This window comes from Ahaetulla prasina, chromosome 3, assembly GCF_028640845.1.
Source record: "Ahaetulla prasina isolate Xishuangbanna chromosome 3, ASM2864084v1, whole genome shotgun sequence".
NCBI classification, from domain to species: Eukaryota; Metazoa; Chordata; class Lepidosauria; order Squamata; family Colubridae; genus Ahaetulla; species Ahaetulla prasina.
The window spans coordinates 41,803,383-41,829,019 of record NC_080541.1 but is presented as its reverse complement, the minus strand read 5'-3'; the positions used below and the strand labels follow the sequence as shown (position 1 = coordinate 41,829,019).

At 36.8% G+C, this 25,637-nt stretch overlaps 1 protein-coding gene across 5 annotated transcripts in view; it reads right to left on the bottom strand.

Moving 5' to 3' along the window:
• JPH1 (junctophilin 1) overlaps positions 1–23,298 on the bottom strand; it is a 64,542-nt gene extending 41,244 nt beyond the window's left edge. Inside the window, exons 1-3 of one of the 5 annotated variants that reach the window (XM_058176893.1) lie at positions 22,541–23,297; positions 18,000–18,756; positions 16,115–16,642 (exon numbers count right to left, since the gene is read on the bottom strand). In XM_058176893.1, coding sequence (XP_058032876.1) covers positions 16,582–16,642; positions 18,000–18,756; positions 22,541–22,919 — 1,197 coding nt within the window. In that variant the 5' untranslated portion in view covers positions 22,920–23,297 and the 3' untranslated portion in view covers positions 16,115–16,581. Of the gene's footprint in view, positions 1–16,114; positions 16,643–17,999; positions 18,757–22,540 lie in introns of those variants that run through there. The other 4 variants (XR_009154378.1, XM_058176894.1, XM_058176892.1 and 1 more) reach the window with 4 other exon arrangements.
• Positions 23,299–25,637: the final 2,339 nt, after the last annotated feature.

Sequence of the window (25,637 nt, the reverse complement as noted above, 5' to 3'; positions counted from 1 at the left end):
CACGAGGCTAGTTGTTCAACCTCCCATCTGTATGCGGATTCATCATTGTCACTGTATGCGGATTCATTATTGTCTCGAATGAGACCGATCACTGAGGTGTCATCTGCAAACTTCAGCAGATGAAGGTTTCTACTATTGATACTGTGTTATCTAGTATTGTAAGAGGTGGAAGGGTTTTTCTTAAAGTCTACCACCATTTCTATGGTTTTGAGTGTGTTCAATTCAAGATTGTTCCAGTCGTACCACGAGGCTAGTTGTTCAACCTCCCATCTGTATGCGGATTCATCATTTTCTCGAATGAGACCGATCACTGAGGTGTCACCTGCAAACTTCAGCAGTTTAACAGATGGATCGTTAGAGATGCAGTCATTGATATAGAGAGAGATGTGGGGAGAGCACACAGCCTGGGGGGGGGCCTCTGTGCTAATTGTAGGGGTATCTGATGTGATTCTGCGTAGCTTCACCTGCGTAGCTTCACCTGCTACTTCCTCTTTATTAAGAAGCTTACAAGTGTGTTGCTGGTTTAGCTTTGTTAGAAGAGTGCCTGGAATGATGGTATTGAATGCTGAACTAAAGTCTACAAAGAGGACCCTTGCGTAGGTCTTTGGAGATTCAAGATGTTGTAGGATGTAGTGTAGATTTTATGGTAGTATCTAGTGCTAATGATGATCTTGAGGTAGTCAGGCTCTACCTGAATCGTATCACTTGCATTTATTGCCAGGCATGAATTACATTATTATACAGGTAGTCCTTGACTTACGGCCAAAATTTAGCCGAACATTTCTATAGTTAAGTGACACTTTTGTTAATTTAGTTTTGCCCCATTTTACCACCTTTCTTGCTACAGTTGTTAAGTGAATCACTGCAGTTGATAAGTTAGTAACTTGGTTGTTAAGTGAATCTGGCTTCCTCACTGACTTTGCCTGTCAGAAGGTCACAAAAAGTGATCCTATCACCTTGGGACACAACGGTCATAAATATGAACCAGTTGCCAAGCATCTGAATTTTGACCACATGATTGGGGATGCTGCAAAAGTCGTAACTGTGAAAAACAGTCTTAAATCACATTTTTCAGTGTTGTTGTAAATTTGAATGGTCACTAAATGAATTGTTGTAAGTCGAGGACTACCTGAATTTTAATTGATGAATAAGTTATACAATAGGCAAGTCTACAGTACTATAGTGACTATCTGTGAAGATGCAAAAAAATTGCTATTACATTACATTTGCATTTGTTTTGCTCCTGAAGTCTCAAGAAAATGATCTTGGAACTCATCACATTTTATTTGAACTCACACACATTTTGAACTCAAATACATTTAATCCAATTCACCATATTTTATTCCCGAATAATAGTCAGGACAGATAGTTTGTATTAATAATTGATCCTAAATCATTCATTGAGTAACACAGTTGAATGGAACTTGAAGGCTTTAGAGGCCTTATATGGATAAAAATGAACAGTCCCCATTTCCAAAGAAAAATTTCTCAAAACTCTTCCTTAATAACTTACAGCAAATGAAAGGCATGAGGTTGAACATAGGGAAAATAAACCTTTCATGATTTTTATCTGGGTCTATGTAAAATGTACTTATGGAATTAATTCAGACAGGAACCTAGAGATTACTACTATCACATACTTTTTAATCACTTAAGAAATTTCCATAATGCTGAGACTGATAGATATAAGAGCTGCCTTCATCTAGGCAACCTTTGAAATAACTAGAAATAATTATTAAAGCAATATTTCTTAATTTTAGTAACTTTAAGAAGTATGGACTTCACCATCCTGAATTCCCCAACCAGCATGGGGTTGGTCCACATATCTGAAAAATTGCCAAGGTTGAGAAACACTGATCTAAATGAAAAGAACACAATAGAGCAGAGGTCCCAACCTTTCAGACTTCAGGGACCACTAAATTCATATTTTTAAATCCTGTGGACCACTAATATAATCTGTCTAATGACCGGCTGGGTGGGTGCAGCTAGGGAGTCATGTGACTGGGTGGGTGTGGCCAATTCAATGTCAGTCATGTGGAGGGGCGCCTCGCCAGCCTCTACTCACCCCCCCTCCTTCCCTCCTCTCCCGGGCTCCTTAGGGCCCCAACAGGAAGTAGTTGTTGGAGCTAAGCAACGAGAAAGAGTTGGCAAAACAGCTCAATTCAAATTGGATCTGACCGAGAAGGGTGCTCAGCAGAAGCACCTCACTGAAGACTAGGAGCATAGGCTTTCCAAGCAGAGGGAAGACCTGCAGGAGTGCAAGGCCAGGTACTGACGCCTGGAGGCTCAGTCGGCTGAGATGGTCAGCCAGTTCGAGGCCATGATGCAGTCTCACTGGAACAAGGCCCTCTGGCTCTTTGCTACCAGTGGTGCTTCCCTCCAGTCTTCACCCAAAGCCCTGCACCAGGAGGCTGAAGCAGACCCCAGGTCGGAATTTCTACCCCCCTCTGCCCCCCTCAAAAAGACCCCGAAGGGGGAGACTCTCTGAAGCAACACAAACTTTCATTGCACATATCTGTCCCCAGGCCGTAGTTTGATGACCCCTGATTTAGTGCAATATAAAAAATGAAAATAATTTTTCTGCAGACCACCAAAATTTTCTCGTGGCCCACCAGTGGTCCACGGACCACCATTTGGTGACAGCTGCAATAAATTATTAAGTGTGGAAGTTTTATTATTTTGCAATTTTTTTCAGCTACAGACTCATGTAAGGATTTCATTAGTGGACGGTGGCCATCAAGCAGCAAGAAATGTAGTTTTCCTTGGCCCTGTTTTGATAATCAAAGCTTGATGTAATGAAACAACATTTAAATTATACCTTTGTCAACACATGTGGCCCCTTAACCATATTAAGAAATTTACAAGGAAGCCTCTAATTAATTATGGTTTCCCATAATTGTAATGGATAATGGTATCCAAATTGGGAACCTACAATTACCAGGTTTAGATTTTAAATTGCACATGAAATAATATCCTGGCAAGTCCTTAGCCTAGCAATCATAGCTTTGCAGTTTAGATGAAATGCAGAAGCTATAATTAATTGAACATTTCCAGATTTGATTTTGTGTCAAAAGGAAGAACAAAGGGACAATTCACAGGAAAAAGATCTATTTATAGACTAGCTTATTAAGATATATTATCATCATGCCTCTTATTTTTCTGCTCCTATACATATGTAGAGGACAGAGTCCTATTATCATGCTATTAAAATATTCTCTACATTTTAAGCTGCTTTGATAAACAAAATAAGCATTGCTCGTAAGTATACAAATATATATTTGTAAATTAATAAAAATAAGTACTCTTCATATGTTATACTGATTAAATGAGGCAATTGCCTTTATGTATGGAAAGCTAGTGTCCGCTGTATATATGCAGAGCTATAGAAAAAATGAAATTTAAAAAAACGTATTAACATGGTACCTGCAAATATAGGCATGTATTCTAATACAAATGAGCCATTTAATTATACAAGACACTACCTAGCAAGATATATTTCAAATTGCTTTAATTACTCAACAGCTTGATAATTTTAATATAACTGTATTACACCTTCCAAAGCTTCATTTGGATTTATTTATTTTTAAAGAAACTGTATATAGAAAAGAGAAAAAAGCTTCATAGTAAAAACTAACTTCCAAGATTTAATATTCTTCACATTCATCTTTAAAACAATATTTTTCCCTCTTGAGTTTGCTGTCCTTAATCAATACATACTGTTTTAGCATAACTTTTATTAAAGATTTTAATTACAGCAGTAAAAGCAAACACAAATAAAACTGGGAAATAGAATGAATAAAAAGTGCAAAGAAAGAAAAAAGAAAAAAAATAAGACAAAAAAACTTGTTTTGTAATCCAGATTTTTTTATTATCCAGTTTTTTATATTTCTGCATCAGATTTAATACATTATAGGCATACAGAAGGGGCCGGGATAGCTCAGGCTGTTAAGAAGCCTGTTATTAGAACACAGTAGCCTGCAATTACTGCAGGTTCAAGCCCGGCCCAAGGTTGACTCAGCCTTCCATCCTTTATAAGGTAGGTAAAATGAGGACCCAGATGTTGGGGGGGCAATAAGTTGACTTTGTAAAAAAAATATACAAATAGAATGAGACTATTGCCTTATACACTGTAAGCCGCCCTGAGTCTTCGGAGAAGGGCGGGATATAAATGTAAACAAAAAAATAAATAAAAAAATTGATATTTCTTATATTGTAGCAACTAATATCTGACCTTGTTCTTCAAAATTCTTGTAATATTTCTAATGCTATAGTGATTGGTGTCGTTCTTTTTCCCCTTTTCCACCTGGAATCTTTAGTCCATTCTAGTGTCCTGCTTTCTGATAATCATAAAATTTAAAATTATGGTTTTAACTCAAGATAGACTAAACATTTTGGTTCCCAAAAAATGCTCTTTATTTTATTTAATTCTTTCCAAATTCTTGCAGTAAAAGTCAATATTCCAAATTTACCCGGACCCTTAATCCATTTATAACTTTCTTAGGTTAAAATATTATTTAGCTTTTTGCCATTTATTTCCATTAACTTCTTAAATTTATGATTATTTTTTCTTTTGTTCAAAAAGAATGGTAAACTTATGTGGCTTTTCAAGCATGTTATTCTATGGATTTCGAATAGACTTAAAATAGTAAATACAACAACTTTTGAACATTATTACGAAGTAAGGACTAGGTGACAAACATATGAAATGGAAGTATTTTTACTTTTAAAATTCCTGAGGCGTGCCACTTATGTGGAGACCTCACCTCTCCCCCTGCTGGTCCGCAGAGCTGGAAAGGTTGGGGACTGCTGTTTTATGTAACTGATTAAAAAAAAAGGTAAAAGAGCTATGGCTAAATTTGTTAGGCAAGATCAATATTAAGAGGTTTCTAGATATGTTTTATGATTATGTACACATCTTAGGTTCTGGCTTCATTTTGGAAATGATGACTATTCATAAAATATTAATAAGCGTACTTCTTTACAAATATTCATAGATTATTTGTCATATTAGAACAACTCAAAGTAAGTATTTCAGTGCTATGTTGAAAACTGATCACATACATTCAGAAAGATGTTAAGTAATACCCACAGAATCAATACTCTCATTGTAATTGTGCACATTTTGAATAAAGAAACCTTTCATAAGCTTTCATTCTTTTTTGTGCTGCCATTAGCAGAATGGTGATGTTTACAACATTCTGCTACCAGAGAACAGAAAACCAGTTTGTAGTACTGGTATTTTAAGGTCAGGGTTTTTTTTAAAGTGATGCTTATGCCTGTCTCAATTATTTGTATTCTAAAGTTTTCACATTTTAGAAATTCAATGGCATTATTCAACGTTTCTCTATCTAGTATTATTCACAATTAAAGTTCTACATAGGTAAATATGCACTCTATACTCCTAATCTGGCCAGTTTTACCCTCAATACAATAAGTGCTGGAATGTTTATTGTTGTGATAATAAAATAATTCAGTAAAGCAATCAGAATATAGGATTGCAAAATGTTATTATTGTAATCTTTGGATACTCTGGTGAAAAGATCATCAAGGCAGCTAATGAAACCAAAGATATGTAAATCTAAAAACCAAGGCTTCAAAACTACAAAGAGAAACACTCTTAAATGTAAAATTATAAAAGCTACAATTTTCTAATATGTGTGTATGTGTGTGTGTGTGTGTGTGTGTGTATATACATACATGTATATAATATATATATATTAGATGCCCTGTAAAGACATTATATTGGGGAAAGAAAAACCCAAACCCAGCAGAAACCAGTGGAATTTGACATTAGTTTGTGAATAATTACAACATTAAAAGATTAGAAATGAAATCATGGAATATTGTTTTGATCTAAATGAAATTTTAAAATTCAGAGAGGGAAGCTATATGAGAAAAACTTTTCCCAACTACATTCAAGAAGTTATCATTGTCTTCCCACGTACTTTTTAAAATGAGGTCACTATCATGATGAAAGGTTTGAATGTATTTCCCATAGGTATCTTTCCAATTTATCTCTTCTGGTCAGCTAACAATTGAGCACATATTTATGGGAATAAACAGGAATATGGAATGCATTCCCATAGCCAAGTAGATTTGACTCCAATCTGTATCTTTAAATAAATTGGTCAACACCTCTTTTTCTCTTGACCTTTACTGGTTCGCTATTCTGAATGGTAATTTATATCCATGCTCATTTCAAGAAGAAAGATGGGACATAAGCCTAGATGTAAATAAATATGAAAGGTATGGCCCCAAGTAATATTTCTAAAAAGGGTCCTTATTAATAGTTTATGAATAGTCATAGTTTCTAAAATGGAGTCAGAACATAAGCTGTGTACATAATCATAAAGCATATCTGAAAGCCTCTTAATATTGATGTTGTCTAACAAATTTAGTCATAGCTTTTTTTACCATTTCTTTTTTATCCGTTAAATAAAACTAGTATGTCCTCCCAGAATATTAGTACATAAAGGCACTATATCTAGGGTGGACTATTTTTACCCTTCTAGCCCATGGGGTCTCCCCATTCAATCTGCTGATTAAGCCTCCGAGCAGAGAATCACTGTAAATGGGAAGAAGTTTCATTTACTGACATCATGTACTGACTTTTGGAAAAAGATTTCTCCCTCCTGTCCATGTCTCAATGAATAAGTATATGATTCATCTGAACAATTGCACTGCCTTAAAATCTGAAACTTCTGAAATACCAATTTTTATTTATTCTTTGATGTGGCTTTGTTTTATATATAATTCAAGGCACTGAATAAAACTAGTACTCCTTCCTCCTCCTATTTTCCCCACAACGACAACTCTGTGGAGTGTGTTGGGTTAAGAGAGAGTGACTGGTCCAAAGTCACATCCCAGCTTTCATGATTAAGGCAGGTCTAGAACTCCCAGTATCCTGGTCTCTAACCTGAGGCTATTACCACTAGACCAAAGTGATCTATTAGCAAAAATATTCTAATTTCAGTACAGATTGAACTGCTTCATTTGCCTGTGAAATACTTATTTTTAACAGGAGAAAGACTGGCTATTTAGTCATCATAAAAAAGAACATTTACCTTGTCAGTTGAGACCATATAATAAAACTGTGATAGTATACAACCAGATACAACAAAAACGTTCTTGACTACTGAACAAACTCATTCTTACAAAGACTGCCAGTGTTTTCAGTACAAGCCGCTGACTACAGCCTCAGATTCCCAGGAATGAAGTAACAGCATCAGATGGCCCGTGTGAGATTTGCTTTGTATTACAGTGGTGGGTACAATGAATAAAAGAACTCTGTGTTTTTTGGTTTAATCATTACTGAGAATTTTACTGTTAGAATATGTGGTCTCATGGCATCTGCAGGATAAACATATACAAGAGATTGCTATAGGTTTTCAGTCTGATCTAGCAACAAGATTTATTTTTTGTAAAGGAAACTTTTAAAATTGAATTTACAATTGCATAAAAACAAAATAAAACAATTTTAATTAAGATTTAAATAAATAATCCTATAAGATTATTATATTTTTAAAAGACAGCATTTTTGCTTATTCTAAAAATGCAAAGTATGTTTTAGGTGTAGCAAGCAATATTCTTAACATGGGCACTCTGATAAATGCCTAGTCAGCAAAAATGATGGGTTACTGTTATCAACTAATACCTTATATTCCTGTCACAGGCTGATAGGGAAATGAATGAAATCGACTGTTTAATAAGACTTCTCTATGACCAACAGCCAGTAAACTGTTTCAATGTTGGAGAAACAAACTACAGGTTCTGTTTAATTTTCAGTTTATAGATAAACACATTAAGCACTAGAAAAACAAAAACCCTTTAACTGATAGGACAAAGACTGCAAATGTTCTTGATTTGTTCACTAAAAAAGGCCAAATTATGGCTTTTCACTATAATCATTCTTAAAATGCATAAATTTAAGGTCTCTCAAACCTTAAACCAAAAGCTAACCCTAGCTTTTCTTATTTTTTAAAAATCCTTAATTGCCTCACTTTCATGTTTTGAATTTAGTTAACAGTTGGAACATTATTTTCTTTCTCTTCCCAAATTTGGAATTATAATCATGTAGCAAATAACCTTACTTTGTAGAAAAAGTGCAGAATAAACCTGAGGAAATTTAATCTTATAATAAAAATGGCCCAGCTCTGTTTATGAAGGGATTCATCAAGTTCTGCATAGAACAAATGTAAATTTATACAAATGCATGTGAAATGTGATGTGTTTATTTTTCATACAGATCAGAACATTATTTGGCACTCATTTCCTCCTTTTATTCACAGGGAATTTACCAACTGTGCAAAAAAAAATACTACTATAAGAGAGAAAAAGAGAAAACCTACAGTAAAATAAGGAAGCATGCTTCTATTTTTATCTAATTTTATTTATAAGTAGGCCTGATAACAGGCTTTCAATGTATTTTTGTAACTATTTATATTTTACCTTCTTAATTTTTTTTATTATTTCCCCAAAGCAATAAAAGCTTATAAATTTTAGTAATACAATAAAACAAATCATTACTCAAAACAGTAAAAAGCAAAGTACAGTAATGACTAAACACTACACATTGATGTACAATTAGCTTTTTCTAATACAGCACAATTTCTCTTGTAATAAACCAGGATGTTAAGTAGATGTCAAATGAGAAGACTCCATTGCTAATTCTGTTTGATCTACGGTATAGTGGCATGTTGCATAATTACATCAAAATCAATGTAACTGCTAAATGAAACACTCATTTCCTTCTTTTTCTGAGAAAGAGGCTCCCAAAGGAATGAAATCAAAATAGACCTGGAAAATGGTAAAGGTAAAGGTAAAGGTTCCCCTTGCACATACGTGCTAATCGTTGCCGACTCTAGGGGGTGGTGCTCATCTCCGTTTCAAAGCCGAAGAGCCAGCACTGTCTGAAGATGTGGCTGGCATGACTCAACGCCAAAGGCGCACGGAATGCTGTTACCTTCCCACCAAAGGTGGTCCCTATTTTTTCTACTTGCATTTTTACGTGCTTTCGAAACTGCTAGGTTGGCAGAAGCTGGGACAAGTAATGGGAGCTCACCCCGTTACACGGCAGCACTAGGGATTCGAACCGCTGAGCTGCCACCTTTCAATTGACAAGGTCAACGTCCTAGTCCAGAAATGTATTTAGAGAAAGTGTTGTACCTATATATACCTATACTGTTTCTGTAGAATCCTTGGTGTTCTCTGAGCTTGTCTATTTGCTTTGCATACATTTCATATTCGTTTCTCCTTGGTTCCTTGATTAGGCTGTTGTTTACTGCTTGACTGTTTTTCTGTTTTTAATCCAGGTGTTAATCCTTACTTCTCTCTCCTATTGGTACTTTATTGTTTCATATTGCTCCAATCCCTGAATCAACAGAAGGAGTTTATGAAATCAAGGTGAAAGTTCTTTATGATAAATTCATACAGAGCCAATTCCCCAAGAACCACATTTGCCCTGAAAGTTTAGAAAATATTTAAGGCTGCATCTTTTTTTGTCTGGCCTTTAATTGTTAAATGATTTAGGGTTTGTTTTTTGAATTAATTTTATCCTGTACTTTAATCTTTTTAAAATTCTTTTTATGTTTTAATTTTGTTTAGCTATCATGAGTGCTTAGGATGGAAATGATCAAAATCAGTAAAACTGGACATAGTTCAGACTGGGTCCTATGCCAACTGGGTGTGGAGATTGCCAATCAAAGCATTGCAAGCAGGACACCTCCTTTCAGTCTACACTGCACAGTGAGGAAGGAATTGAGGAGAGAGAGTTTTGTGAAAAGAGACAAGAACTCAGAATGCCAATCTAGCAAAATGGGAAAGAAACAGGTTGTCAATATATTTAGAGCTAGGAGGACAAGTACTGGCAGAATATAGCTAAATCCACAGAATCAAGGGATATTGTTTATAATTTAAGTTATTTTATAACACTTAATTCACGTCTTAACATTAAATAGGGACAGTGACATCCAATATCTTCCCTGTGTTCTACCTGGTTATGGCATTCACAGATTTTGCATCTTAAAGGATGGTTCACAAAAGTCCAGAAGGCTTGTGACTAGAATCTAAATAATTCTTGGATAGCCAAAATATTGCTATATTGAACAATGATTTTCATCATTTCCCCATCAAATCCATGCATATTTAACTCTTTTTACTGCAGAGCTGAATTTCATTTATAAGTGAGTCACCACGAACTAATCACAAGGAAAACTTTGGTATAATGTAATATTATACCTCCAGAAGGTTGAGTAAAGGTGTTTAGAGTAATATGCTAATTAACTTCCAGTTTGTGAGTGAAAAACTGTCTTTCATTTTGATTATTTAAATTTGATCATACTTGCATAAAAGTAATTTGAATGACTCAAAACCAGCAGGGACTTGCCATCAAATGCTGCAATATAGAATGTTCCTACTTATGGTTCCATGCAGTTACATTTTTTGTTGAAACAATCCATTCCATTCAGTCTCCAATCTTTGTTCCTTCTTTAAATAGCTATTGTACTATGTAATTCCAACTCTTTTGTGATTGTGGATCCTATGAAAAGACCCACTACTTTTAAAGACTTACAGACAGGTATTAATTTGTGCCCCACCTTGCTCTGCAGCACTTTTTGGGAACTGAATTTCAGATGCCTCAAACCCTTGCAAATATATATGACACACAATGTTATAGCTTTGGATGGAAGAAATACCAGAAAGAAAATAAACCCTTACACTACCAAGTGTTAAGTCACCAATATGCATATGGCTATCCCTTAACATAATCTTGAAATTTCAAAACTTTTAAACTGACTTTCAGAGTGGAGATTAAGAAGTGTTTTAACGCATGTAAGTATAATAATCCCATTGTGTCTCTAAAATTTATGTAATTGGAAAGCAAAGAGAAAATAGAAAGCAAATAATAAATAATGAGTTCTGTTTGTCTAAAGACATTAATGGAAAAAGCATTAAAAATCTTTAAACCATGAAGGCTAATGGTTTGATAATTGTTATTTTGCACAAAGTAAGAATAAAAAGCAGGGCTGTGAGTTCTTGAATAACATTATTCAAATTTATAGTCTGTCTTATTGCTAAAATGTGAATATAGAGTCACATTTCTGAGGTATGTGACTACTAGTCACATTAAAAAAATCAACTAATTGTACTGTAACAATGCTAGGATTTGAATAGAATTCTACTATTTTAACTATTTAATTCCACAAATCCATTGGTAAAAATCAACAAATCTTTCATGACTTTGTTTATAGATCATTCAAGAACTGATTTGGTTTACATGTTTTGCTTATTCTTGACACTGTAATGTCCTAGATGCACTGTGTTTAAATGTGCTAGCACGGTTTACAAAATCAGGCAAAGCTGTATTAATAACATTAGCACTAGTTGAATGCTATTCCTCTGCATAATGTTCATACTTCAATTATAATAAGTAAAGCATTTTAATAATTTGTTTGTCACTACTCTTGAAAAAGTGATCAGTTTAGTTTCTTGTGTCAAATAAAACTATCTTGCCAGCTTAATCCATAGTGGAAAGTTGTTTGCTCTGCTCGGTGCATAAATTCACATCATTCGGCAGAGTGAACTACTAACAGTCATTGAAGGAAGAGTATGAAATACGATTTCAAACAAAATGGTGGAGGATACTGAAATTTGTCCACAACTAACTCCTATAAGTAATCGAAAATTTTTTAAATTCCTGAAAAGACAGCAAGTGATATTTTCTTCTGCAGAAATAACTAAAATAAATATATTGCCATTTTTAAAAAAAATCACAAATCCTTATAATCACCAAATTTTCTGATTGTTACAAGATATAGTCTTTTTGAAATAGTCTGGAACCAAGAAAAAAACAGGTGGAGGAGAGGCACTGCATTGGGAGGAGGATAATACAGTGGCTGTACCTGGCTTAGACTGGACCAGGGTTGGAAGGATGATTACTGGTATAGTAATGGTCTACTATAGGGGTGTCAAACTCGTGGCCTGTGGACGGGATGTGTCATGTGCTGGCCACACCCACACCTGGTTTAGCGAAGGGGAAAAAGTCATAATACTTCACATGACGCTGCCATGACGATGCGAGTTTGACACCCCTGGTCTACTACATATCCAACTCCAGTGTAACTCCAGTGTTACTAGAACTCATCTATCCTCACAATCCTGCTTAGATTAAGTATGTTATGCATGGCTAATATGTTACACTATTATACTCCTTTTGCATTTGTTGAACACCAAGAGAGCAAGCAGGATTTACCAGCATTGCAACCTCATTTCCTCAGCTGACATTAGTATCATTTTCATAAAGATATAGACACCACTTTGATGCACAACAAGCTACAGGTAGTCCTCAACTTATGACCACAATTGAGCCCAAAATTTTTGTTGTTAAGTGAGACATTTGTTAAATGAATTTTGCCCCATTTTACAACCTTTCTTGCCTCAGTTGTTAAGTAAATCACTGCAGTTGATAAGTAAGTAACTTCGTTGTAACTTAAATTTGTCTTTCCATTGACTTCTTGTCAGAAAGATGCAAGAGGGGAATCACATGTCTGTGGGAAAAAACAAGGGTCATAAATATGAGCCAGTTGCCGAGATCTGCATTTTGATCACATGAACATGAGGATGCTGAAAGGATGTAATTGTGAAAGATGGACATAAGTAACTTTTTTCAGGAGGATGTAGCTTTGTGGAGACAAGCTAAAAAGACTAATTAAGAAATGTATAGTTTCCAGTAACAAGAAATGGAAATGGCTATGACTCATTTTTATTTTTGTGAATGTTTCCTGAAAAGCATGGGCACCTTCACTTAAGCCAGTTATATGGTACGTCATAAATTAAATTTACTCTAAGTATTGCTGGTATAAAATGCCAATAATAAAGCATCATAAATTTGTACCCTATGATTTATATAAGAGACATATCAAAATATTGTGTCCCAAGCTGCTTTAAGACCCATATCTTTCTCTAATTCCACTGAAACTGTACAATCCATATAAACCAGGCTTAAAGGACACATATATAAGGCTCCTCCTTCTTTTCTCACAAAGCTAGTTTCTGCAAATCTCCAGTTGCCACTGAATTAATGATCATAACTGGGTTTTCTAAGTCATGCCTTCTTTCTCTAGTTAGTATAAACATTAGTCCTACTTTAACCTACATCCAAACATTGATATCTAGTCACACCATAAACATAAGTTTGGTGTGTCTTTATCTAGCGCAGCCAGATTAGCAGTGAATGAGTGTCTTGTTCCCACCAGGCAAAAGTGCCTATGTAATTATGCAGCAAGTACACAACTTGTGAGGAAACTGGAGTGGGCCAAATTAAAGTGGAAAACTGGCAGATGAAAATTAAGAAACCCTTTCCAGACCTTTGCTTTTCTGCTTCGTTTTCAGATAAGCTTTTCTTTAAAGAAAATCTGGGTTTGCTATCTATACGCAATAGCTCTCAGTGCGATTTAGGCTCTATTAATACAGTGCCAGTAATATAAGTAAGCACTTGCAGCATCCACTTTAAAGGCAGGCATGTGGGGGCTGAGCTGTGTGGCAAGCAGATGTACATGAAGAGCTGACCACCCAAAATTCCTTGAGAAAAGGTCTCGGCATGAAGTGCTGAAACCAACTAATGTCTTTGCAAATAGCCTCTATAACTAGCAGCTTCTGCACTGCTTGGTTACTAATTCACTGCGATTAGGACACAAAAGAAAAATGTTTCTTCCATATATAGTACAAACTACTGTACTATAGACAATTGATTTAAAAAAAAACCTTTTATAAAAATAGGAAAGACTTCGCTTCTTTCGAAAGAGAATTCTTGTTGTAGGGCACAGATTTGCTACATTTAAAAGTCACTGTCTTTTCTTGATTCATTTTAGAATGAAAGCCTTAAAAGATGTTTTAGAATCTGCTCCCAAGCAAATTTCATCTTGTATTTTATTGTTCCTTTGATACCAGACAAAGGGCTGTGCAATTCTTACGTTATTTTAATCTTTTTTTTATTGTCGCACTGTGGCCTTCAAATTAATTTTATATGGTCTCCTAATTAATTTTATATCTACTCTTTTAGTTTCTGCTTTTTAATAGCTTTTTAAATTGACTGGTTGATTTACTCTTTTTTGTCTTTATATTACACATTAAGAAATGATTCAAATTGGTCTGGGAGTCAGAAAAAAGAAAACTTATTCATATATCTGCTTTAAGTATGCCCATTTAAAAATCCAGTTCAAAATCCAGGGGGGGGGGAATGATTTCTATTTCATCCCCTCCTTATTTCTCACTTGAAATTATATATATAAAAAAACTGAGATTCACAATGGGCAGACACAACAATGTTTAATCTGCACTGAGTTCAGTCATTTTTATTCATTCTATTTCTATATTTGCCTACATGTTGAGCGTGATCCTTACACACAGCTTTTAAGAATGATATAGAAATGGTATGTTGCAATCTTCTTCCAGAATGTATTGACTTCCCTGTCTAGCCAACCAAACTGGTTTTCTGACAGTCTAAAATCCACATTCAAATCAGGTCAATCCTGCATATTTTCCTAGTTCAACACAAATTTTCCCATACTCTACTAAGTTTTTGTTGGTTTTCATACAGTAGCATTATAGAGTTTGTTCATACATATTGCTTCTTACGATGTTTCTCAATACAGATAGTCCTGGAGTTACAATCACAATTGAGCCCAAAATTTATGTTGCTAAGTGAAAAAAATGAGAAGATAAGTGCGTTCGCCCAATTTTATGACTTTTCTTGCCACAGCTGTGCATTACATTTGTTCAGTTAGTAACATGGTTATTAGGCAGTGGTGAAATTCAAATTTTTTTTACTACTAGTTCTGTGGGCGTGGCTTGGTGGGCGTGGTGTGGCTTGGTGGGCATGGCACGGGAAGGATACTGCAAAATCTCCATTCCCACCCCAGTCCAGGGGAAAGATACTGCAAAATCCCCATTCCCATCCCACTCTAGGGGAAGAATACTGCCAGCCAGAGATGATATTTGCCAGTTCTCCGAACTATTCAAAACTTCCACTATCGGTTCTCTGAACTACTCAAAATTTCCACTACCGGTTCTCCAGAACCTGTCAGAACCTGCTGGATTTCACCCTTGTTGTTAGGTCATTGACTTTGCTTGTCAGAAGATTGCAAAAGGTGATCACATGACCCCAGAACACTGCAACTATCCTAAATATGAACCTGCTGCCAAGCTTCTGAATGTTGAACATGTAACCATAGGGATGCTGCAATGGTCGTAAGCATAAAAACTTGTCATAAGTCAATTTTTCCAGAGCCGTTGTAACTTTGAATGGTCACTAAATGAACTGTTGTAAATAAACCTGCATCTGTTTCTTAAAATGGAATTTCTTAGAATCTTTTCATTTGAAACGTGAGGAGGGGCATATTCAATTCTGAGAGCCATAATAGATACCAAGTTGGTTATCGGGAGTTGTAAATGTTCTAATACACCCCATCTCAGGCATAACACTTCTTCACGGATACCTAATTCAATTCCTTTTTTTCCAGTGTCTACTGTAGATGCTGATATCCTGATGCCATTCATGGCAGGAAACCAGTAATATGATCCCCACCAGGCAAATGATCATATAGTGCTTGATTTTATGCTATGAATGGCAGCAAATTGCCTCCTCCTCATCCAGCAACCAAATTCCTGAAGACTATTTGCTCATACTGTTCATCTGGCCAACAAAGAGAAAAGAGAAGAGCGTCTCTAGGACCACATTTTTTTGGTGACTGAAAATCATATGTAATACCTGTGTTTTGCACAGATGAATTAAACCTGCCTCTCTGAGTACAAACTATCATTCACATGATGAAAACATGCTTTTCAGAGGAAAGCTACTGGTTTCATTTTGACACCTTTTTTTTTTTTAAGATGCCAGGAAGAATGAGTGAAAAAGATTAGGCTTTGATCACAGTTCTAAGTTAGAAATGATCCAGCAAATTGCATATGAAACTGACTTTCACATACCAACTGATAATTAAGAATATTTAAAAATTAACAAAATAAGTGTATTTTTTTAAAATACAAATTTCTAAATACAAGCCCACACTACACTTGGTCAGGAAAAAAGGGTCCACGATTTATCAGTCATCTAATAAAGATAATATGATCCTTGAACACAGTAGTTATTTATTTTTAATTAATTAATTAATTATTTTTAACTTTATTTTATATATCAATTTATATGGGCATCAATACAATTCCTGGTGGCTAACAAGAATTAAAATACAATATAAATATCTGGCTAAATTAACAAAATCAGGAAACACCATTCCTAGCTAAGTAATACAACACACCACATCCTAGAATGGGCTTGATCCTAATCCAATGTAATTGTACTGGTAGAAAAAACTGGATTAAGGCAATCCCTCAAACACCTTGATCTCACGCCATGCAGGTAATAATTAGCACCTTGAATTGCATCTGGAAAAAACTTAAAGTCAGTGGAACTTTTGCAACAGAAGGTGCAACATGATCAAAGCGAAACACATCAAAATTGCCAATGCTGTGCATTCTGGATCAACTAAAGCTTCTTGATGTTCTTCAAGGATAGCCCCATGTACATTACAGTAATCCATTCAGGAGATGATCAAAGAATGAGTGATTGAATGAAGAGCCTTCTAATCTGGGAAAGGTACACAATATAAAACTGTGTGAAGGTCCCTCTATCTATGCAATTCTGTTGTGAACAAGTAATGTTACCAAGCACTTCTTTATAAAATCAAGCTATCGTGCAACAGTATTTATATAACCATGTACATTCAATCTCTAGATGCAAATTTAAAGCTGATTTTTACATGATAAATTTACTTATACCTGTGCTAAATCCTGTCATTTAAATAGGAATCTTCCTGATTCAAACTGCTACGTGTATAGTGAAGCCACACTTAAAAAGTATACCCAATGGGGTTTATTTAATCTAAATGTCAGGGGTAAGCTGCACAAAATCATTTTACATAGGTACCATAAACATATCCTTACAATTTATACTGCAGAATGTTTTTTGCCAAATGCTAGTACTGATTTTCCTGAATTTTCTGTAAAACTCCCCAAATAATTCTTTTATATCTGAACAACAAGTCACAATTTCCTAAACTTGTCTGAAAGGTTTATCTTCCCACTAATAGCTTTTACATTCATGTTAACATAATACAAAAGTTACCCTGCAGGAGAAGATATTGAGGAAAAAACACATTTATCACATCAAAGTAGCAATTATTCAAAAACTGTGACTTGACCAATACGAGCTACCAGAATATACTCAAAAAACTTTAAAAAGACTAGGGAATTCCACTGATTTTGAGGGCCCTAATTGTGATTAAATATACACTACACTTAATCTTAGCCAAAAGGCCAAGAATCTGAATTTAAATCGTTGCATTTGCCTTTGTATTCTACTTTCAACAGAATTATTGCCAAAGCTGCTTAACTAAAGTATAAAATTAAAAATAAATGTCATACTTTACTTAAGTATCCAGGATGCTCACATGACAAATTACATGGTTATAAAAAAAAATTCTGATTTCAGCATAACCAGTACATCCCACATAATTCCTAAAATTAGTCTAATTCACATCAATCTTCAGAATCTTCAAAGAACAGAGGTTAGGGAAGCTTAAAAGGATGCTCAAGAGAAAAAGCCTTTAATCAAGTTAGCAGATATGCCCTTTATCTTCAGTGTCAATTGCAGGTTTAGTCAGAAAAAGAAATCATGCCAAGAACCAGTGCAGGGGAAAAATACACATGACTTAGTTTCGAAATAGATTTATACATTCTAGAGTGTCAACAATCAATGCTGTCAATATTGTGCAACCTCATTTCAGCATAATTGTACAGCTTAAACATTTTGACCCCCTTTCCTTTTTACTTTGATATCCAATTTGATTGAACCAAATAAGTTCCACGCAAAAAAAGCATAAGCTATAATTCTTAGCTATCAAGATCTTTCTAGTCTGTGTCATTAAAGCCAAGAATGAACCTACCTGGAGGTTGCAATTTCTACTTTAGTTCTAGCCATGGCAGCTGCACGCTGGGCACCTTCAAGTGCTCTCTCCACCTTTTCTTTAGTTTTTGTGTTCCTTATTGGTATAAGCTGCTTCCTTATTCCACGGACCAAAACATTGTTTTTATACTTTCCCTCTTCCTTGGTGCCATCTGGAAGCATAGTACATCCATACCCATGTCTCTTGTTGTTTAGCCACTCGCCTTCGTATTTCATACCATTTGAACGCTCACTAATACCAAAGCCATTACGCTTGTCATTCTTCCATTCACCCATATAGGTTTCTGTGGTGGTAGCATCAACATGGTCTTCTACTGGAGAATAATCACAGTCCATATCTCCAAAACTAATGGTAGAATTGGCATCACTAGAACTAATCCTGCTCATGGCAGCATCACTCCTGACAGAGCTACGTTTGCTAGATATTGATGACTTTGATTCAGATTTTCTAAGTTTTATACTACCAAGAAGAGATCCTCTTCTGAACAGGCCTCCTTTTTTCTTACTACCAACACTATCGGGATCACTGTGAAAATTCAACACAAACCCTCCTCTAGTTCCAGCAGGACTGTCTGCTGTGATATCATGTAGAACAGTACCATTGCTCTGCTCGCTACGGAGTGAAGCTAGAGATGTCCGGAGGGGTGAACGGATCACAGTCGCCATGCCATAAGGAACACTTTGCCGCATACCATAGCCGTGTCTCATCCCTCCTGTCCATTGTCCCTGGTATGTACCTTGTCAAAGAAAAATAATGAAATAAATAAATAAATATATATTTGAAATTTTTAATCAAATGTATTCATCAGCAGTCCACAAGATTCAACTTTTTTTTATTTTTCAACACAAGTATTTTAAGGCAGCACCTGTAGACAATCACTCTAAAGCGGTATATAAGTCTAAGTGCTATTGCTATATAAAAATACTTGGTAATTCAATACTGTAAATTATATTACTTTGTAAGATTTTGTACAAAGTAATATATAAGATTGCAAAGACAGTGCTCTCAAAAAGTCTACAATGCTGGGAAAGTTAGAAGGAAAAAGAAACTACTAGCAGCAAAGGAGATGGACACAATTACAGGGACAAGGGATGTAGTGTTGGAAGACCTGAAGGACCAATTGGGGATAGAGTATCATGGACAAAATATATGTGGGCATTAAAGAGTTAAAAACAACTTGATGGCATATAATCAATCAATCAATCTTGAACTGAAAAATGACCTTTTAAACTAAGAAACTATAATTTTCTGCCCATTTACTTGAAATAAGCCTCGTGAAATATATTAAGAATGACTTAAGAAATTAGAGTAGGGCTGTGAGATATGATATTCAACATATTTTTAAAAATCTTAAAACATTTTAAAGAAAAGCTTATCAATTACAGGATATATTGAATATGACTTAATTTGAAATCATGTTTACCACAAGTTACATATCTATGATTATTGGGATCATGGCTGAAAAATATGTATAATATGAAAATATTATATAAAAAATATCTATATTTTCTGGGTCTTCGAAATCAGAAGCACTGATCCTTGGAAATGAATGAAATAAAAGAATGGGCTGCAATGGCTCTTAAGTAAATGCTGTAAGAAGTTCACTACATATGTACACACTCACAAAAAGTACCATCTGGACAGTTATGTACCAGCAAACACTCAGAGAACTGAGCTGTTAAGCTATAAATGGGTCTTTCATCTGAGTAAGAAGTTGTATAGCATTTGGTCATCACACAGTTCTGTACTGTGCCAAGACAGAATAATATAGCTTTAAAAATACTTTTTTTCTCTAAATAGATTTGGATATAAAGTATTGTGAAATAATCTGCAAAGTACATTATTTTTGCAATATTAATTGCCCACAAAAAATAAATATTCCTATGTTTTATTTGCATACATATTTTTATTTTGTCTTTCCTTAAATGTGAGATGACTGTGAGATGAGATTAATACTTGTAACACACAACATTAGTAAAATATCTTTAGGTTAGAATATGTCAAGAATGGTTCTATAGCCTTCGATAAATGTTGTTACTGGAAATAAGCCAAACAGTGACTAGTGTCCAAACGACACAAATACAGGGTGTCGTTGAAAGAATTATCTGAACATGATGTACTCTTGCCTGAAGATGCTTGTTTGACATCCTTACAATGTTCACTTTGAAGTCAGAAGAAACTGAAATATTAATTGCAAGCATTTTTTTCTTCTAGAATAAAGTCATAGGATTAGGACTGGATATCATCATGCCCACGAATATTGTTTTTTATACCTAATATAAAATAATTACTTTAAATAATTTTTATAATAAAAACATGCAAAATTCACTACAAGTAAGCCTACAGAGAAAACATTTTACATCAACTGTCGACATGCTAAAATTATCCTCAACTCTTAACAGGACAAAACATATGACAATTTTTTTATCTGGGCTTATCATAGTTTATATTACATTTTAACAAGGAATTAATTCATGATATCCAAAAGAATGTTAAAACACAATCCTATATCTAAATTCTGTAAGTGTAAATGAAGATAAGAATTGTAATCCTTTTCACTAATATTGTCTATGTCCTGCTGGATGAAAACTATCTGGGGAAAGGGATTGATACTGTACATTGTGTATTCTGATCACGTTCTGTGCTCCTCCAGTCTTCCTACCATTTCAAATTTTTAGCAGGTTTGGGGCAAGTACAGTACTTAAAGTATTTACAACTTTCTGTGTTGCAAATTCCTTCATCCTATCCACTGCTTAATGGTCCTGACTACTTTTAAACCAAAAAGAGACAGGTGTGAAGGTGAGATTGTTACTTTTCTACCTAGATATAGCCTTATCTCTGGGGAGAAGGGGAACGACAACTCACAATCCAGTGCCGTTCTGCGATGGGGAAGCAAGTAACCAGAGAATTGCACTCTAACATTTTTATTAATATTCCTAATTAATTAATTCCATATAAAATGGTGTCCTGTTCATTTAAAGAAAGTAGTATTAAAACTACTGATAAATAACAAAGACAGAGAATATTGCAGATATATTTCTATTCTCCCTATTAAATGTCATTTAACAGAAAAAGGGGGGAAAAAACAGACAGTCCTAAAGATTCTTAATTAAACCTTCCTTAATTCCAGATAATGTTAACCATATAGACTGATTTCAATTATCTCCTACCTGAATACCTGAAAAAATGTCATGCACTCACAACTTTGTATCTGTATGAAAAAAAAATGATTTCAGAGGGCCCAGCACACTCTGAAGTGTAGTGAGAAAAGAACTGTAACCTAATTTATATTTCTGGATCTTCAGTATCTACCTGGAACCGTTCACTGAGATCAGCTGAAGTTTCACAGTCAGGTGCCATCAACATGCTTATAAAATCCATATTACTTCTTTCAGCATGGCAGAAACAATGAATCAATACTATCAGAGTATTGTAATATTATACCATATCAAGGCAAGCCTACTGAAGCTTAACTCCACTCTAGTTGATCGGCTAGAAATATCAGGCATTAAATTCCTTTTTATAATTTATTTTAACTCTGGTTGGCTTAATGGCTTCCATTTCTTTTACCCTTACTTTTATATTTTTATTGAAATGGTATTGTTGATGGTGTGCTCGCTATAAATTTTTCCGTGCTTACACTAAAGGTAAATGCATAGTTGACAGCTCTGCTGTGTTATCTCATCCTAAAAAAATTGGCTGGTTGTGTGGACTCTACCTCAAAGCTATTTTTATTGAAATCAGTATGACTGTCAAAGTACGGCTCCTGTTATCAATATTCTATCAATAATAGCCGGAGCAATAAATTTCTCACAATTTCCCCTAAGGAAAATTAAGAACCAACTTTTGTAATTAACTGTGAGAAAATTTTGCACTTAAAGTGCAGCTTAATAACTCAGAAATTCTTTGGCAAGTGTTCCTGAGGATGACTTAAGTGAAATTCCAAACTGAAATCAGAGTAGCCAGCCATTTAGTTCTACTAATGGAAATACTGCCCAGGGAGAAAGTGGGATAAAATACTTTGGAAATTCTTGGTAAATTTCTAGTTGTCAAGCTAATATTTTTTGACTCTCAATAGTTTAACCATGGAAAAAAGTAAAATGATGCCAGAATACCTCTACCAAAGTGTAAAAAATCTGTGTAATGATGCTCAAAACTGTTATTAAATCCACGGCTTTGCTATCGTTTGAGCCCATTTGTATTTCTTTGCAACTGCCTTATCGATTGACAAGTTTATTCCAGCAGGGAGTGTATACAATATTTCTTTGCGAACTACAGGTCTCCAAGAATTCATTTGAATGCGCTTATTCATAGTAGAGTAGACTTCCCCCCCCTTAAAAAACCTAAAAAAAATAAAACTGAAAGCAAGAGAAACCAAACGCATTACCTGCTGAGCGCACCTTCACACTCTTGAGCCCCGCGGTTGCACACGCCCGTGTGGAAGAGCAGCGCTCTGCACGCCCCAATGTGCGCCGGCCCCGGGCGCCCCCTAGCGGCCGTTCCTCAGCTCACCCACTCACCTCCGTCCCCGTAGGTCTCGACGCCGTAACCGTCCTGCAGCCCGTTGCTCCAGGTGCCCTCGTAGCGGGCAGGGCTGGCGAGGCTCTGGCGCACGCCGTAGCGGCCTTTGAAGCCATGCGACCACTCGCCCCGGTACATCCATTTGCCCTTCGTCTCCACGCCCAGCCCGTGGCGTTTGCCCTGCGCCCAATACCCGTGGTAGGTGTTGCCGCTGGGCCAGGTGTAAGTACCCACCACCTCGAAGCCGTGCGCCCACGAACCCGCGTACTCGCCCTGCCCTTTGGGCCCGGTGCAAATGCCGTGCCCGTGGGCTTTGCCGTCCTCCCAGCCGCCGCAATAGGTGCCGCCATCGTCGAAGTCGAACCTGCCGCCCGTCATTCAGGGGGAGCGGGGCGCGCCCGGGCCGAGATTACCCCTTCGCCACCTCGCGCTGCCGCCGCCGCCGCCGCCGCGCGCTGCGTTCCCTGCCAAGGTGCCCGCGACAAATGCCGCGGCTCCGTCCCACTCAGCGATCTTCGGCTCGGCACTGACTCCCGCCCTCGGCTCTGCTCCTCCCCTCCTTGCCCGTCCCCTCCTTCCGTCCTCAGCCCTCGCCGTCCGACTCTACCCCGGGCGAAGGAAACGAGCAGGAGGCGCGGCGAGCGAGGCGGAGCCCGCCGGGGCAGGTGTCTCAGGAGGCGCGTGAGAAAAGGCTGGTTCCCGGAACTCGAAAGCAAAAGCTTGCCAGCCCCAGTCGCTGGAGTTGCCATCTGGCCTTAGGGAGGGCGAAGCTGTGGCTTTGTGTGTGTGTTAGTGTGTTGATGTGTGTGAAAGTGGGCAAATACGCTTGCGCAGCCTTTTGGTCACCTGAAACCCCCGGGGTGGACTGGCCCCTTCTGGGTATTTGGTCGTCTCAGAGCCCTAAGTTAGGAAACGTTTGGCAAACCTCTTAGGTTTCTTTCTCTGAGCATGAGCAGAGCTCCTTTCCCCTTCCCTGCCTTTGTTTTTGAGCAAGTCTTCCTTGGGGGGATGTTGCTTAGTTATTTACAAAATTACGGTTTAGAAGACTGAATTGCTTCAGATTGTGGATGAATCAGGACGATTTTAATTCTCTGGGTGCAAAACGGTAGCAAAATATGCCTTTGTGAGCGGGGGACTACAAAGCCAACGAGGTTGGCTATTGCTGGAAACTTGCTAGGTACTTAAGAGTTATGGAATTAGATGTATATTCTTACAGTGTAGGATAAATCTCTCCCGTGCATACACACACATGCAGATTTTATAAATGTATACACTGTGAAGCTCTTACTGCATTTTGCTCTGTGTGAAGATTAGAGCGGATTTGTTTCAGGAAGGTAGAGTTACTATCTTTCTTCCATGCACAGGCAGAAATTATTCAGGTCCATCACCAAAGTAAAATGTTAAGGACATCTGCATCTGTTGAATGCTGAACTATTATGATAACTTGTTTGAAATATTTGCTTAGTCTTGATAAACAGTTCATCGCCCTTGGTCCAGAATCCTTTTCTTCCTAGCCTACCTTTACAATATTTTAGTGAGGATAAAATCTGAAGAACTCATGTGCTGCCGCAACTTCTATAGCTATAAGAAAGCTGTGAGCATTGTCTCAGTCCAAATCTACTTTTAGCGCAAAAAGGGATGAAAAAATAGCAACAGGGTGGCTTCCACCAAATCTGAAAGGCAATAGAAATAAACAGGGAGGACAGAATTCTATATGTACAAGGCCTTTACTGCAATGGATATGGCTTTTGGCCAACACAAAATAAACAACTTGCCTTTCCCAGGGGTACTTCCTTCCTGGGGTGTAAGGTTTTCGACAGAAGTCAGAGAAAACACAGCTTTGAAGTGGAATTTCTGCAGATGAGAAGGGCTGTCTAATTAGAGCAATGGATTATATAGAACAATAGAAGAATGGTGGAGGCAGTGGCATGCCAAAAGGAAAAGTAGGAAGTAAGTTTGACAGGCAAGGAGAAAAATAGAAATAAAAACTACAGGAAGGGGGCCTTGGAGAAACAATAGAAAGATACGTAGGTTGTCATAGGAACCAGGAGGATTGAGCATTTGGAGCGGGATTGCAAATACATGACAGATCCATAAGTGGAATGACAATCAGTTGGAATGTCCATCTGCCATCCCCAAGGAGAAATCATGGGGTCCAGGGTGAAACTACAGCACATAGAATGGAATAACAGCTGTATCTGTTCGGGCAGATACTGAAGAATAACAATGAGAGCTGATGCTTTCTTTCCAGCAGAGCGAGTTGTGAGAAAATCCTCCATTCCAATCTTAGCTCATTTGTGAAGTTAAAGATAATCCCAAAAATATAGGATTTAGTTACGTTGGTTGTGACCACTTTTATAGAAGAATAAAAATGCTATATTTTCAGTAGGCACATAATTTGCTTTATTCTAGAGCAGGGGTGTCAAACTCAAGGCCCAGGGGCTAGAATCGGCACGCAGGGTGCTTAGATCTGACCCGTAGGGCTGCCCTGGAAACAGCAAAGGTGCCTCTGCCAGTGAAAATGGAGCTCAGGAGGGCCACCCACAGCCCTCCTGAGCTTCATATTCGCTGGCACAGGGTTGCAGGAAACTGTCGCAGCCAAAAACGGAGCTCAGGAGCCCACTTTCGCTGGCAGAGCACTCTGGCCTCACAGGCACCTCTGGCATGAGTGACGTTGAACTGGCCATGCCCACCCTGGCCACACCCATCATGCCCCCCCCGAGGTCAAATATAACCCTGATATGGCCCTTAATGAAATCAGTTTTGCTACTACTGCCCTAGAGATACTTTTCTTAGAACAAAGAAGCTAGATGCAACAATTTTGAACTCTGAAAATATCCTCTATAAGCATATACAGTAGTCCTCGACTTACGACCACAATTGAAGCCCAAATTTCTATTGCTGAGCAAGATATTTGTTAAGTGATTTTGCCCCATTTTATCTTTCTTACCACTGTTAAGTGAATCACTACGATTGTTATTAACATGGTTGCTAAATGAATCTGGTTTCCCTATTGACTTTGCTTGTCAGAAGCTCTCAAAAGGTGACATGACCTCAGGACACTGCAACAGTCATAAATATGAGTCAGTTGCCAAG